The sequence below is a fragment of the Lycium barbarum genome, chromosome 1 (genome assembly GCF_019175385.1).
Source record: "Lycium barbarum isolate Lr01 chromosome 1, ASM1917538v2, whole genome shotgun sequence".
NCBI lineage: Eukaryota > Viridiplantae > Streptophyta > Magnoliopsida > Solanales > Solanaceae > Lycium > Lycium barbarum.
Genome location: NC_083337.1, coordinates 158,515,559 through 158,531,678, shown reverse-complemented (window position 1 = coordinate 158,531,678; position 16,120 = coordinate 158,515,559). Strand labels below are relative to the sequence as shown.

Sequence of the window (16,120 nt, the reverse complement as noted above, 5' to 3'; positions counted from 1 at the left end):
TTGGGCCCATTTGACTTAGCTTATCTAAAGCAGCTTATAAACTGAAAACAACTTATAAGCCAAAAAAAATAAGTAGACTACCCCAACTTATTTTTTTTAGCTTATAAGCTGCAAACAGCTTATAGGCATAAGCCCATCCAAACAGGCTCTTTGACAACAGAGGACGTAGAATCCTGCTAAAATCACAGTGATAGAAGTCGAGCTTGTCCTCTCTTCTGTAGGATTACTGCAAAAATAATGTGAAATATGAAAACTAAAAGCACGACACAACTACATCACTTGAGAAGAATAAACGATATTGATAACAGTAATCGATTAATATGATGTGACGATATGGTATCTACACCATTGAAGCAACGACCTGATAAAGTTGTAACTGACCCATGGAGGGCAAAGACTCCCACGCCAACCTACTGGCTGCAATGTTTTGATATGTACAAACATAACAAAATAGGAAATTTGGAGCTTTTGCGTGCAAAGATACAGCTGGTAAATGATTAAAAACGAAACGAGAAAAATCTTTCCCCGCCTATGTAACTCATCAGTGCAATCAACTTATCAAACAAATAGATAACGAAACAAAGACAGCTTTTATACTGGTTGCAGATGAGGAGTTGCCACCTGTTCCGGTGGTACTGCCGCCTGAGGAGTTGTTGCCCGTCCAGGTGTTGTCGAAGGCTCTGTTGGCAGTGCGGGCCCAGGTGCGACTGTGACATGCAAGCCCCTGTGTTGCCCAGCCTGTACCAAGAAAGCAACTTCAGCTGCTGCCAATGCTGCTGCCTCCTGCATTATAGATGTGAAAAAAGAAAATGCATAAGCATATATTTGACAATTACACACTGACATGTTAAATGAAGTTTACCATTTACACTGTCAACTCACTTAAAAGGCAATGACAATTAAAGATACCTGCATATCCTAAGGTTGGATTGGTAACTAAGAAAATTTGCAACTTAACTTACTATAAGCATTAGTACACTGTCAGAGTATAAAATTTAATTCTATATAGCACATTACAACAAAAAAGAAACTTACCTTTACATGTCTCACGTAATTACTTTTTTTTTTTTTTTTTTTTTTTGAAACTGGTAAATTTGTATTCCTCAGCATTAAGGATATGCTGGAGACCTTCAAAAGTGTTAGTCTAAAAACAGAAAGAGAAAAGAGATACTTACAGGGATTTTAATAAGTCTACAAAATGATCTATATCCTCTAATCCTATTTCTTTACAAGCCGTGGAAATAGCCTCTTGCAGAAATGCAAGGTAAGGCTGCGTACAATAGACCCTTGTGGTCCGGCCCTTCCCCGGACCCCGCGCATAGCGGGAGCTTAGTGCACCGGGCTGCCCTGCCTATTTCTTTACACCAAAAGTAGAAAGATGCTATACAACTTCATTTTACTTTCTGAATGGAATTGGATCTATCTTTAAACACCTCCCATTCCTTTCTTTCCAGATGGTCCACCACATACAATGTAGGATCATCCTCCACCACTTCTTTTGACTCTTGCTGCCTCCTCTTCTCACCCAACAACTTAGTAGAAGTTACTTTCTTTTCTTTCTTTCTTTTTTTAACTTTTAAGTGTCTATTTACCTAAGAAAGGCATCTACATACTTATGAAAAGAGACCCTAATGTTGGTTACACCAAAAGTCGAACATAAGCAAAATTGTATAATAATAAACTGCGCCATCAACAATCAGTGGGCGTGATTAACTTCTTCACGGCTAGAACAGGTGGTGAAAATTCTCAAATGTTGATCCTGCTCTTAATTCCTATAATTTTTTTTATCATGTTAAAGACATGCTCTGATCCTTATTTGATTAGCAAAAAATGCAGTGCTGAAATCACAGTGGAACCTCAAATCTCACAGATTGAAAGTAGCTCTGATGTCTCTCATGTCGAAGATGACCATCGAATAACTTCCACAGTGTATATAACCATTTGCCTACTGTTATTTACATCATTATCAATATGAAATATGAAAGTGTGATGTTCAACACTTATTGGAAGAAAAATTTAAGAGAAAAACAAGCATGCCAATTAAGGTTTTGTGTACTTTGGAAGTTAAAAAAGTATAAAAGTAAGACAGGCTTTTTAGGAAAAGAACCAAGAATAATTGTGTATTTCATTCGTGAAAGTTGGACTTTTAAACAGCCAAAGATGGAACTCAAATAGTTGGTTAGGCATGGAATAAGCATGACTTATAAAAGTTCACAAATGTGCATAAATATAGAAACTACTTAACCATTACCACCAAAAGAAAAGCAGAAAAAACTAAGGGATTTGTACCATAAGACTAGCGCACTTGGCATGAACATGAAGTATCACCAAAATGTGCAAGATGAAGACAAAGGTAAAAGAGTTCTGAAAGTTATAAAAAGGCAGAAAAAAAGTATATAACCTGTCTTTGCCTGCGACGCTGCAATATACTGATTGCCCAAGCTATGATGTAACAAGGTAAAAGGAAACCAGCAGCACGGAGCAGGAAAAGCTGTGTCAAGAATCAACTAGATCATTAGTCCCACACACCGTACTAACTAACTAAAGTAGATTTTCATAACTTATCATAGAAAGTAACCAATGGAAAGAAAACTCATTGACTTACAGAGAAAAAGGTGGAAACATCATCCTCATCCTCATCAGCATTTCCAATAGCATGCCTCAATAACAGAAGGGCCATTAACTGCAGGAAAACAGAGTAGATTGAAAACAAAAATGTCACCAAGATCTACTGGCATTTAAAATATTCTACCCTAATCTATTCCAAATCCATAAACATGTAGTTTACATGCCATACATAATGCGGAATCTTTAAATATTTAGGAAAGAAGCTAAATCTCATTTCTGATCCAGTTGGACAACCAGAACAAAAATAGCATAAGAAACAAGGCAGCGTAATAAGAGAAAAGAAAAGAAAAGCATGCAGTCTACCAAAAGACCATTGCAGTGACATAATATCTTACATACAACAACAACAACAACAGCCCAGTGAAATCCCACATCTTGGGGTCTGGGGAGGGTATAATGTACGCAGACCTTACTCCTACCAAGGTAGGATGGCTGTTTCCGAGAGACCCTCGGCTCAATAGAAGCATAAAAAGGGGGTCAGATAAGGTTAAAAGATTTAAAACGATATTGCAATGAAATAATGCAAGCGACACAGTAAAACAGGATAATCAAGGAATTCAAAGCGATATGGAAATGCAAATCACGAAAGCGGCACAGATAAAATAGAGTAATCAAAGTACAGAAAGTAGCAAATAATAACATAAATCAAAGCACAAGAAATTATAATGCGCTAATGCGCCTACTAATAAGGAAAGATAACGAGACTTATATACTAGCCTTCTACCCTAATGTGGGTCCTCCACATAATATCTTACATATCATTACTAAATATGCCTACAATGAGATGAAAATCCACCCCCCCCCCCCTTTTTTTTTTTTCCTATAAAGATGGAACGGGCCTAAAAATGCATCCTTGATAAAATTCTGCTACCAATTCAATTGACTCTACCATTACAAAGCTTAACGTGAAAATTCATGTACCACACTACCAATGTCACCCCCACCCTCCTCTCCAGAGAAACTTTCTATCTGTTCATGTACATACCAACCATAAGAAAAATTCTAATGCATGCCCAACATCACTACATTCCACTACTTAGAAAAAAAGTTTGCACTGCAATGAAACAAAATGAGTAAACTATATGATGTAGCTTCAGTTGCTTACAATTAAAGCGGCAGAACGACAAAATGCAGCTCCACTAGCATTTGAATCAGCATATTCATCATAGTCAGCCTCTAGAAGACGACGTTCCGCAGCAGCCATTGCAAGAAGTCGAGGATCATGCAAGTCAACTTGAGTGCCACCCACTGTCCAACCTCTACTTAAGCCATAAGACAGAAAAGAAAATTTCAGCACATCAAGATTGTAAAGGATGTTGTATTTACGTTTCAGAGTGCTACATGACCCCAAAACCAGCACAATATCAACAGTCTCTAGGTTATTCAAAGGGAATGACTGGAACGGTGAATAAAATTTGGTGCACAGATGATAAAATAGTCATGATTTGAATATACCTGATGTCAATGGCTGTATCATCAGATTGAGGAGGCAGGGGCGGAGCAGTGTAGCCGGGTTGATATGACTGCAGGTTAGAGAGAAAATTTTCTATGTTTGGTAAGTCTGCCAGCTAGAGAGAAAAATTTCGGAGTGTAACTGAATTAGAAACTCTTTCAGCAAGTATTCACTGGCATCCAAATTTTTTTTTCTAAAGTATCAATTTCCTATATTCTGAAGTTAAAAAATGAACAACAACAACAACAACAACAACAACCCAGTGAAATCCCACAACGTGGGGTCTGGGGAGGGTAGAGTGTACGCAGACCTTACTCCTACCAAGGTAGGATGGCTGTTTCCGAGAGACCCTCGACTCAATAAAAACATAAAAAGAGGTCAGATACGGCTAAGAGATTCAAAGCGATATGGAAATGAAATAACGCAAGCGACACAGATAACATAGAATAATCAAAGCACAGGAAATAACAGATAATAGCATAATAGCATAAATTAGAGCACAAGAAATTATACTATGATAATGTGACTATTAATAAGGCAGGGTAATGAGACTATCTACTAGCCTTCTACCCTAATATGGGTCCTCCAAACCCTCCTATCTAAGGTCATGTCCTCGGTAAGCTGTAACTGCGCCATGTCGTGTCTAATTACCTCTCCCCAATACTTCTTTGGCCTACCCCTACCTCGTCTGAAACCATCCATGGCCAACCTCTCACACCTCCGCACTGGGGCATCCGTGTCTCTCCTCTTCACATGCCCAAACCATCTCAATCTCGCTTCTCGCATCTTGTCTTCCACCGAGGCCACTCCCACCTTGTCCCGAATATCCTCATTCCTAATCCTGTCACTCCTGGTGTGGCCACACATCCATCTCAACATTCTCATCTCAGCAACTTTCATCTTTTGAACGTGAGAAACCTTAACTGGCCAACACTCCGCCCCATACAACATAGTCGGTCTAACCACCACTTTGTAGAACTTTCCCTTAAGTTGTGGTGGCACCTTCTTGTCACATAGCACTCCGGAAGCAAGCCTCCATTTCATCCACCCTGCCCCAATACGATGTGTGACATCATCGTCAATCTCCCCGCTGCCTTGCATAATAGACCCAAGATACTTGAAACTACTTTTCTTCTGGATGACTTGGGTACCAAGCCTCACTTCCAAGCCAGCCTCCTGAGGTGCTTCACTAAACGAAGTTAAAAAATGAACATACAGCTGAATTGCTGCGTAGGCATGAGTGACACTTCCTCTAGCCAGGAAAAAGTATTGAGGAAGGAAAGCACAAGCACACATCAAAGAAATACAGGACAGACTCAATTATGCTATCTCACCCTTCCCTCATTCTTTTCTGGCTTATTTGTCTTATACTGGTTTGGGATGGGGATAGGCAAAAGGTAAATCATCATGCTCAATAAAATGAGGTAAATAGAATATGCATTGGAGTACCTGATGGCAAATCTCGCAAGTTATATCCCCCTTTTCATCACACCATCGCTGAACACATTTTCTATGAGCATACTGGATTTTGTGACAAATAAAAAAGATTAGTCAGGTTACCAATAAAAACTCATATAAGCACACAAAATAGTTGTTGGACATTGTAACACACAGAGATAATTAAGATCATCTATGGTTCCCAGCTTATAAAATTATAAAACAAATCAAAGAGAATGTAAAGAACCATAGCAGTTTGGTATACCAAAACATTATCTGAATTGCTTAATTTAAAAAAATTGTTAGCTTTAGTAGGTCATTGGAGCAACTGATGTTTAGCACACAAAAGGCCTGGCTATACCTAAACAGAATTGCGATTGAGTGTAAGTATCCTTCCCATAGATTGGGCGACTTTAACACACCTAAATGGCTAGGAAGATGAGCATTACCACCGCATCTGCATGTTCATCATTTTGAGATGCCTTTAGAAACTGAAGAAGATGCATGCTAACTCTTAAACAAATAGACCCTTCATTACTCAGAGGTCTTATAGATGAGAAGACCTCATAAAGTCAATTACTACAACAATCAATTCTAACTAATATTTGTTTCATGCCACACAATTAAACTAAAGAACAAGACAGAACAGCAAAGAGAAGGACAAAAATAACAATGGAAGCAACAGTGCTCAGGGATAACGATGCTCTTCAACTACCAAGCAAAAGAAACTAGGTGCACCAACCAAAGATAATGACCAAAAAGGGGCCAACTGTTCAAATACAGGTATACTGGAAGCGTATAGAAGTTTAGCCTCTATCATTGCTTAGTATAGAAAAGGAGCAAGGATAAGAATATGTGACCAGGTATTCAAAAAACTTAATTCAAAATAGTGATTTCACTGATGTGAGGCTTAGCTGGGATACACTGCTTTAAATTTTGTTGAAGAGTACAGAAAACTTAAATACCAAGCTTCTGTAGAATGTCGAATCACGAAAATCTTAAGTTCTTGAGAGAACATACATTGGGTATTAGCAGCATTTATGCTTAAGCTAAAAAAGTATGTGATTGGCATAATATTCAAGTTATAAGCAACATCTAGCAGCTCATTGAACACGAAGAGCGAGCACAAAAATTTACCAACTTCACCAAGATACCTTCAAGCTGCCATTGCAACGACAAGGAATCTCCAAATTTTTCAAGCTATCTTCTTCCTGACATATCCGGCATTCCACAGTCTGAAGTAATGGCTCTTCTTCATCTCCAGCTCCTGGATTTTCCTCCTCCTTAGTATCAATAGCTGAGGACGTACCAACTGCATCCTCAGACCGTGACAGAGAGTGCAAAGATTCAGGTGTGATGAGATGGTCAACACGCAAAACCAAATGTTCTTCCATTAGCAGTTCACAACTTATCCTACGATCATCAAACATCATCAGCCATCTCACATGTCAAAAGTATAAGAAGAAAAATTCAGAGACTCTAAGAGGAAAATTTCAGACTCACTAAGCAAAAAGAACATTCTCCAACCATCGAATGTAACAGACTACTAGAGATATAGGTTTTGGTGAATTTGGTATACTTTAGTGTTGTCTAGTTTTTCTTTAGTTTGTATAGCTTTGCACAAGGTTATCCCCCCATATCCCCATAATAAAAAACGAATCTCGTTACTTACTTGAAGGGCCATCATGTCAAGAGAAAGGGATTTGAAAAGCATAAGATGTACACTTCCCTTTAATTTACGTTTTAACAAGGTTTAGACTCTTCCCATTTAATATAACAAAATCCACAATACCACCTAAGCAAGCCAGGAGACTGGATCTCCTAGTTTATATTCCCAGGCGCAGAGCTAGAGCTTCGCCTACGGTTCGGCAGAACCCAGTAACTTTGGCCCAAACCCGATATTTGTGTTTACAAATCCACTTAATACGTATATATAATTTATCATGAACCCAATAAGTTGCATATTCTAGAATCCACCAGAACACATAAACTCAAATCCTAACTCCGTCTCTGTATATTCCCAAACAGATATCCCACATTCCCACTACCAAAGAACAGAACTCTTGAACAGAAAATTGGGGGATAGTAGCTAAACGAGCTTGAAACCCAACATCATATTAACCCATTGATCTATAAGAAAAGGTCCAAAAACCCAACAAAAAAGAAAGAAAAAAAAAAATCCAAACTTTGGAGCAAAACGCTTTAACAAACACATGAAACAGCTTTCTGAGTTACCCAGTATTCCCTTTTCCCCTTTTTTCTCACAGGCAAACAATCTTGACAAAACCAAGACCATAAACTTCCAAAGGGGGTAACAAATGGTGAAAGCTTCAAGCTTTGTAGATAAAAAAGACTGAGAAAACAACATCTTTTATCATCAATTTCAATAAATAAATAACAACCCAAAAATCCTGGACCAATTAACTCACCCAATCATAGAAATCTTCAACCCAAAACAAAAAATTACAATCTTGAACTAGGAATTTAGATTAAAGTGTAGATTCAACATATGATTTCTTGGTATCTGAACTAAATCAACTCACCTAAACATAAAATCTTAAACCCCAACAAAAAAAAAGTAATAATCTTGATCAAATTTAGGATAAAAAAGTAGATGAAAAGATAGGAATTAGAGGTACCTGAAAATTCAATTCTTGTGTTTACCGTTTTCTGTAGAAGCTAATGACTATATACCAGTCTTTTTCAGAGTTAGAAAAGTCGCAGTACGTAACACTTTTTTCTTGTGGGGTTTGCTTAGAAAATTGATGATAAAATTGATTACTTACAAGGTAATGTATTTAATAGTCTTCTAGTTTAAACTTTAATGTAGAGAAGTATTTTTCAACTCTTCTATTATTGATTGTGTCGAAGCTTATGGTAATTTATATGTGCGGGTTAGATTTACATATACTTTGTCTAAATTCACAAATCTTCTTTTATTCTTTCGCTTTGGTAACGTTCGCCTGAAGACAAAAAGAAAACAACGTTTTGTGGTAATGGACAAAGACAATGTCGTGATAAAAAAAAAATAAAAAAAAATGTATTAGCAATTGATATTTATATCAAATTAATGAATGTTATATAATTATATATCTTATATAATCAAGAAAATATTAGATGCACATGTTTTTACATTGAGCTCAAACCTTTAACCATAAAAGTCATAAACTAAGGAGTATTATGTCTCATAGGAATTTGGGAGCAACGATAAATTTATTTTTGTGGGATTTATGAGTCACGAAATCGGCGGTGAAATCAGCCACTACATACGTCAGTAGATTTAGTAGATTGTCTTTATCGCACTCCCTTTGAGTGCGGCCCTTCCCGAACCCTATTTTAATGCAGAACGTTTTGTATATCGAATTATCCTTATGTTTTACTTAATCAAACGTTATTATTTTTTGTACAAATTAAAACATGTGTTGTGCATTATTTACTTAGTGTAAATAGTAGTACACATAAATTTTTTGTAGCAAGTAATTACTTAGTAAAACCTTGGGGCATTGGGTAAGAAGGCTCCTTCCTATAAGTAGCACACTGCCACCATAAGTAGTAGTCATAAACAAAGACATTTGGACATCTTCAATTGTTTGGTTTCTAATGCTTTCGTCTCTTCGATGGAGTTGCTTTGGCCAAAAATAAGCATGAAGAGAGGAATAAACGGTAAGTACCACGTAATTTCATGTTTCCTCCTTTCTCTAACCCCCTCGTCCACACACACAAAAATTCAAAAAATTATTACAGAAAGTCCAATGGTAGCCTAATAGTATGAATTAGCGGAAGAAAAAGGAGGAAAAGTTTCGTAAGTTGGCTTTTAAAGAGTTGATGTGACTTGATGACTTGGTAAAAAGTGAGGGAAAATGGGGTAGTTGGAAAGAGCCAAAGAGAAGAGAACGGTGCATGGCCATTTCTTAATGATTTATATTTTCTAGAAAGCACGCTAGAGTATGCTATTTCATGGGAATTAAGTAATTAGTTTCTCATTATCTCTTCTCCTCCCCCCGGCCCCCCTCCCCCCTTATTTTTTTTGGCATACCAGTTACAACAACAACATAACCAGTGAGTCCCACAATGTGGGGTCTGGAGACGGTAGATTGTACGCAGACCTTATTCCTACCTTAGGTAGGGAGACTCTTTCCTGAAGATTCTCGGCTCAAGAAAAAGCATAGGAAAGGTTAGATACGGTTAAACAATTCAAAGCAATTATGAAAATGAAAACAACGAAAGTGAATAAGCCATGATAAACCATTCTGTGCAAACAGATACTCGCAAAAATCAAGAAACAAAAAACAAAAGATCAATGCAACTACTCGCAAGAAAGGATAAACGCGACTACCTACTAGCCTTCTACCCTGATCTAAGTCCTCCATACCCTCCTATCTAAGGTCATATTCTCGGTAAGCTGAAAATGCGCCATGTCCTGTCTAATCACCTCTCCCCAATACTTCTTCGGCCTACCTCTACCTCTTCTGAAACCGTCCATAGCCAGCCTCTCGCACCTCCGCACTGGGGCATTTGTGTCTCTCCGCATCACATGCCCAGACCATCTCAGCCTCGCTTCCCGCATCTTTTCCTCCACCGAGGCTACTTCTACCTTGTCTCGAATAACTTCATTCCTAATCCTATCGTTCTTAGTATTCCCACACATCCATCGCAGCGTTCTCATTTCCGCCACTTTCATCTTTTGAACGTGAGACTTCTTGACTGGCCAACACTCCGCCCCATATAACATAGTCGGCCTAACCACCACTTTGTAGAACTTGCCTTTGAGTTTTGGTGGCACCTTCTTGTCGCACAACACTCCGGATGCAAGCCTCTATTTCATCCACCCTACACTAATACGATGGGTGACGTCATCATCAATCTCCCCATATCCTTGTATAATAGACCCAAGATACTTGAAACTATCAATCTTCTGTATGACCTGGGTGCCAAGCTTCACTTTCACGTTAGCCTCATGCAATATATCGCTGAACTTGCACTCCAAGTACTCTGTCTTGGTCCTACTCAACTTGAACCCTTTAGACTCTAGAGTTTGTCTCCAAACCTCCAGCTTAGAGTTAACTCCGCTTCGAGTCTCGTCAATCAGGACTATGTCATCCGCGAATAACATACAGCATGACACCTCACCTTGAATTTGTCGCGTCAATCCATCCATCACCAAGGAAAATAAAAATGGGCTAAGAGCTGATCCCTGGTGCAACCCCATCATAACTGGGAAGTGCTCCGAGTCTCCTCTCATAGTCCTTACCCTGGTCTTGGCCCCATCATACATGTCCTTGATCGCCCTAATGTACGCCACAGGCACACCTCTAGCCTCCAAGCATCTCCATAGAACCTCGCTCGACACTTTGTCGTATGCTTTTTCCAGGTCGATGAACACCATGTGTAAGTTCCTCTTCCTCTCCTTATACTGCTCCACCAATCTCTGTACAAGATGAATAGCTTCTGTAGTAGGACGCCCCGGTATGAATCCAAACTGGTTCTCTGAAATAGACACGTCTCTCCGCACCGTCATCTCCACCACCCTTTCCCACACTTTCATAGTGTGGCTTAGCAACTTGATCCTTCTGTAGTTGTTGCAACTTTGAATGTTGCCCTTGTTCTTGTACAATGGAATCATTATACTGCATCGCCATTCTTCGGGCATCTTAGCCGTCTTAAAGATGACATTAAATAACCGAGTCAACCACTCCAGACCTGCCCTGCCTGCAGTCTTCCAAAATTCCCCAGGAAACTCGTCGGGCCCGGTCACTCTTCCCCTACTCATCCTACGAACAGCACCCTTAACTTCCTCAATCTTTATACTCCTACAATAACCAAAATTACGACATCTCTCGGAGTACTCCAAATCTCCCAATACAATGTCTCTGTCCCCTTCGTCGTTCAAGAGTTTGTGGAAGTATGACTGCCATCTCTGTCTAATGAGAGCGTCCTCCACCAGTACCTTGCCATCCTCATCCTTGATGCACTTCACCTGATCTAAGTCACGCGCCCTCCTCTCCCTCGCCTTGGCTAGTCGATACAACTTCTTATCCCCGCCTTTGTCCTCTAGTTCTGCATACAGGTGTTTAAAAGCTGCTGTTTTTGCCGCTGTAATCGCTAACTTTGCCTCCTTCCTCGCCATCTTATACAATTCCCTATTCGTGCGCTTCTCCTTATCATACCAGTTAAATTCTTTAAATTTGTAACGAATTATTACTTGTATACTTAAATTATTCATAGTCTTAATTACCTCAAAAACTCTCAGGGAAGTAAATTGTAGACTAGATGCAATTACTATGGACATTATATATTTTTTATTTTTAGTTGCTCTAAATTTTTGAAGGAGTCATTTGAAATCAATGAGCACTCAAAGTATTATTCAATTCACTGCATATTAAGGTGGTGTTAAAGAGCAATTAAACGAAATCTCTGAAAAGCTAAGGTTGAACACCGAGGTGATTAACTCTAGGTCATTTTAAATCCATTAAGAAATTCATATTATGAGGGTTGCAAAACAACATTTAATCAACAGAAATAAAAAAAAAGAGTTGGAAGGAAGAGGACAAATACATAGAAGGAAAAAGTTGTGTGACAATATCATTGACTCTATGATGTGTGATCTGTAAGACTTGTTTATTGTCTTTTGGACCTATACGAGTCATGATAGTTTTATATGTTTGCTTATGATCATCATTCTTCATTACTATTATCACTTTTCCTGTCTATGAGCTGTTCTTTTTCTTTTTCTTTTTCTTATATATATTTTTTTTCGTGAAAGATATATTGTAATCTATACAATCAATTGACCACCTTCTTCATCAAGTATACTGATCAGTATTCTATTCTTGGCATATTTAATTTATTAGTTATATCAGCTTGATTGACAATGCAGCAAAGTGGCAATTAATTAAAATTTTCACTTAAAAAAATATGTAATTTGCGGATGTTGAAAGTTGCAATTCGCGGAGGTTTTAACCTCCACTAGTTGCTAGAGGAGGTTAAAACCTCAGCGAATTACAATTTTCAACCTAGATGAGGTTAAAACCTCCGCGAATTACAACTTTCAACCTTCGCAAATTACTTTTTTTTTGTAGTGTTTGTTCAATGCTTTCGATTCAACATAGTCATTCTCAACTTAAAGAACCGGTTTTTCTGAGATGTTATAAGTACTAATGAAATTGAGATTTGTTGGTCTGACATGTGATTCTTACACGAGAGTCTTGGTTTAGCAAATTAATGATAGCTATCTATTGAAAGTTATATACTACTATGATACTGTCAGTTTAATAATTGAGAAATTCAACACTACATATCTTGGTTTAACAATCAAGAAGTCGATGTTTTCTAGCTTCAAAAAGTAGTAGACAAAAACCGTTCGTTTAGCTTTTCTTTTTTTTTTTTTTTTTTTAAAAAAAAAGTCACTAGGTGAGTCCTACTGACTAATTTTTATTTAATTTAAAAAATCAAAAGAGGTTCAACAAGTAAATACAGAAAAGGAAAGTAAAGGAACACAAAAGTAAAAAAGTTGGCTCTTAAAATCTAGGGTTTTATTTGATCTTCAAATCGGTGATTCTTTTATCGCTGATTCACGTGAAGATCGATGCTTGTTCCCGTAAATGCCTTATTTATCATTTCCCATTTAAATATCATACATTTGATTCACCAATTAAGGTTTGACAAAGCAATATGCATTTAATATGCAAGTTGCGGTGTACTACCGGTTACCACTAAACATTTTCGGTATTTTATTGTCATAAAATAATTAATAAATTATCATATAATTTTAAAACATAAAAACAAATAGGTTAGAAAGTAATCATAACAAAAGGTGTAAATCAAAATTGATGGTGCGTTGGAGATGCAAAAAGCAGATAAATCAGAAAACAAAAGAAATTACACCCAACAATCTTAATAGTATTGTCTAGGTAAAACTTATTAAACTTGAAGTTTTGAGACAAGTGGTGTCAACTCAAAACTTGCACTTCCAAAACCATTCTTACAAATCCCTCCAAAAAATCAAAAAAAAGAAAAAAGAGAAGAAGAGAAATCGGGTTTGTGTACAAGTCCAATCCCTACTAATCCTTCATCGCGCTAGTCGTGGCACGAACCTTGCTAATTGCATCTCAAAGTGAGGATTTAAACCCTACGTCAATACCCTAGGTTTTCGTTACTGTACTTCCAATTTCAGTTGCTCTCCTGAACATACACAGCATAGTCAGAGGCGTGTACCGGTAATCTAGGCAATGACTCATTGTGGGCTCGTGAATCTATTCATCAGTGATTTTCCAGTCAGCAAATTTGTCAAGATAATTGTCATCAAGAACTGTGATTTCATTATCATCAAGAGTGTTGTTTAGGGCATCCAAAAAGTCGCGGACCCTATAAGATGTTCAAAACAGAAAAGACGATTGGTAAATCCATCTAGAAATACTACTGATGACTTCATCATCTTTGTCACCCACCGGGTCATTTTCATCACCCACTCGATCATCTTCGTCACCATATCATTTTCATCACCAATCAGATCATTTTTGTTACCCATCGAATCATTTTTGTCACCGTGATCATATTTGTAGTCATTCAATTCTCTAAATATTGACAAATCATTCTGTCCTCCTCTGCAAGAAAATTCGGTCTATTCAATTTCAGTGCCTCATCAATAGATTTAAGATGTCGTTGAAGTCATTTGTTAGTATGTATTTCAATTTTGCACTACCTTGTTCTTCGAAAGAACCCGGGTCCATATATAAGAGCCGGATTTTCTTATGATCATCTAACATGACTCCATAATCCATCAAACTATCGTTTGTGTACACCCCCAATATCGTCAAAAATACTATCTGTGCGACTGTGCCTATGCAATTTCTACCCTTATATTTCCACATTTCAGATTTTTTACATTTCATCCATGGAAGGAACGGAAAGGCTTCGGGAATGCCAATTCTAACAGTTCGTCTGGTTCATCAGATTCATCATGAAGATAGTCATTAGTTGTTCAAGGATTCCGATTAAAGTTTTGTAGCATGCTAACACATGCGGCAGTAGCATCCCGGTCTCAAATTTTTTGTATACACACTTCATTCACTTTCTTCCCATATACAAGTCTTTCTCCATACGAGTTACCTTCTATTAATTCGTCAATAACATATCTATTTTCAAGTTTTTCAGTTGAAGAGAATGCTAGGTAAAAATATGATTTCGCCTGCTAAATGGTTGGAGAAGGGAGAGAGTGTGCATTTTGTTGAAAAATGCAATTTAACTGGTCACGAACCTTGACGCACAAAGTTAGAGTTTAAACCCTACATCAAAACCCAAGAACTTTTTAATACCATACTTCAAACTATTTTTAATACATCTTCAATATTGATTCCCTTTGTCAATACATTTTCGATATTGAAACATGCTCGATTTCGATGATTTTAGTTACATATCATGGATTCTCGCTTATTCAAATGTTTGCTTTATCATATTGGAGTTCATTATTGGAATGAACCTTTTTGTCTTTTGAATTGGTATTATTCATGTTTTTGTGTTTGGAATAGTAACTTGAGAGAATCTCCGCTGAGTATATGAAGTCTTGAGGGGGAAAAGTTAGTTTTAAAATTTTGGAGTAAAAGCATCTTACTTTTTGGGTACATTAAAGGTGGGTTTGGTACGATGGATAAGGAAAAATTGTCCTGAGATTAAAATTTAGTATCACCTTATTTCTTGTTCGGTTAATAATTCTGGGATATATTATTTCATGATTAAAAATAGTACCAAGATAAGTTATCCTTAGCAGAGCGTGGATTAGTTATCCCAGGATAAAACAATCAAAATGACAAATATAGCTCTGAGGTCCCTCTAACCTCTTTTCTACTAAATAAGATGGAGGGTATTTTTGTAAACAAGCAACATTTTCTTATAAATTATGCAATGCATGTTACTTTTAATACAACAAACCAAACAATCAATAAGAAATAATAACAGGATAATTAATCCAACATAACTTATCCAAGTATAACTAATCCCAGCACAACTTGTCTTCAAACCAAACGACCCTTAAGGGTTATCTTTGCCTCTTCTATCCCTTGTCTTTAATTTTGCTCCTGTTGTTTATTTAATGAAAAATTATGAACGGATATACTCTTACCTATCCAGACCTGCTTCATTCGGCATAAATTCTGTGTTTTTCATTGTCACGACCCAACTAGAGAGCCATGACGGGCACTCGGAGCTAACCTACCAAGCACCTCTTAACATATCCTCATAATCACATCTAGGTGAGCCACATGGCTAACTCATAATTACCATGTACCAAATAACACGAATTTCACCGGAAGTAGGCGTCTTTATATAAACATCTTTAACTATGCCCATATGCACACAAGCCGGCAAGGCTATCAAAATGATATACAAAATATGAGCCGCCAAAGCTGAGGGATATCTAGCTATACACATCTGTCAACGAGCCTCTACGAAGAGTATGTAATATCATAAAGACGGGGCAGGAACCCTCCATACCCATATATACACAAAAGAATAGTACCAACTACTGCAACTCCGAATCAAATGGAGCTCCTCTAGGCAATCTCTGATGAAGCAGCCTAAGGGTCGAGTTTGTCTCCCTGTCTACCT

At 37.6% G+C, this 16,120-nt stretch overlaps 1 protein-coding gene across 4 annotated transcripts; it reads right to left on the bottom strand.

Moving 5' to 3' along the window:
* Positions 1-279: 279 nt before the first annotated feature.
* Positions 280-8,352, bottom strand: LOC132600586 (uncharacterized). Of its 4 annotated transcripts, none has more exons than XM_060313880.1 (8): positions 8,158-8,352; positions 6,673-6,931; positions 5,531-5,602; positions 4,084-4,151; positions 3,734-3,890; positions 2,606-2,683; positions 2,402-2,491; positions 280-783 (listed from the first exon to the last, which is right to left on the bottom strand). In XM_060313880.1, exons 2-8 carry the CDS (start codon positions 6,910-6,912, stop codon positions 592-594), a joined length of 897 nt encoding a protein of 298 aa, XP_060169863.1. In that variant the 5' UTR covers positions 6,913-6,931; positions 8,158-8,352; the 3' UTR covers positions 280-591. The 4 variants fall into 4 exon arrangements, with proteins under 4 accessions (XP_060169863.1, XP_060169847.1, XP_060169856.1 ...); XM_060313864.1 differs by lacking the exon at positions 8,158-8,352 and adding an exon at positions 8,062-8,086; XM_060313873.1 differs by lacking the exon at positions 8,158-8,352 and adding an exon at positions 7,948-7,971.
* Positions 8,353-16,120: the final 7,768 nt, after the last annotated feature.

Coding starts and splice junctions, on each gene's coding strand:
- LOC132600586 (XM_060313855.1), bottom strand. CDS start 6,951: ATGATGTTTGATGATCGTAGGATAAGTTGTGAACTGCTAATGGAAGAA. Junction 5,603..6,672: donor GTTGCAATGGCAGCTTGAAG/GTATCTTGGTGA, acceptor CACAAAATCCAG/TATGCTCATAGAAAATGTGT. Junction 784..2,401: donor AGCGTCGCAGGCAAAGACAG/GTTATATACTTT, acceptor TCTATAATGCAG/GAGGCAGCAGCATTGGCAGC.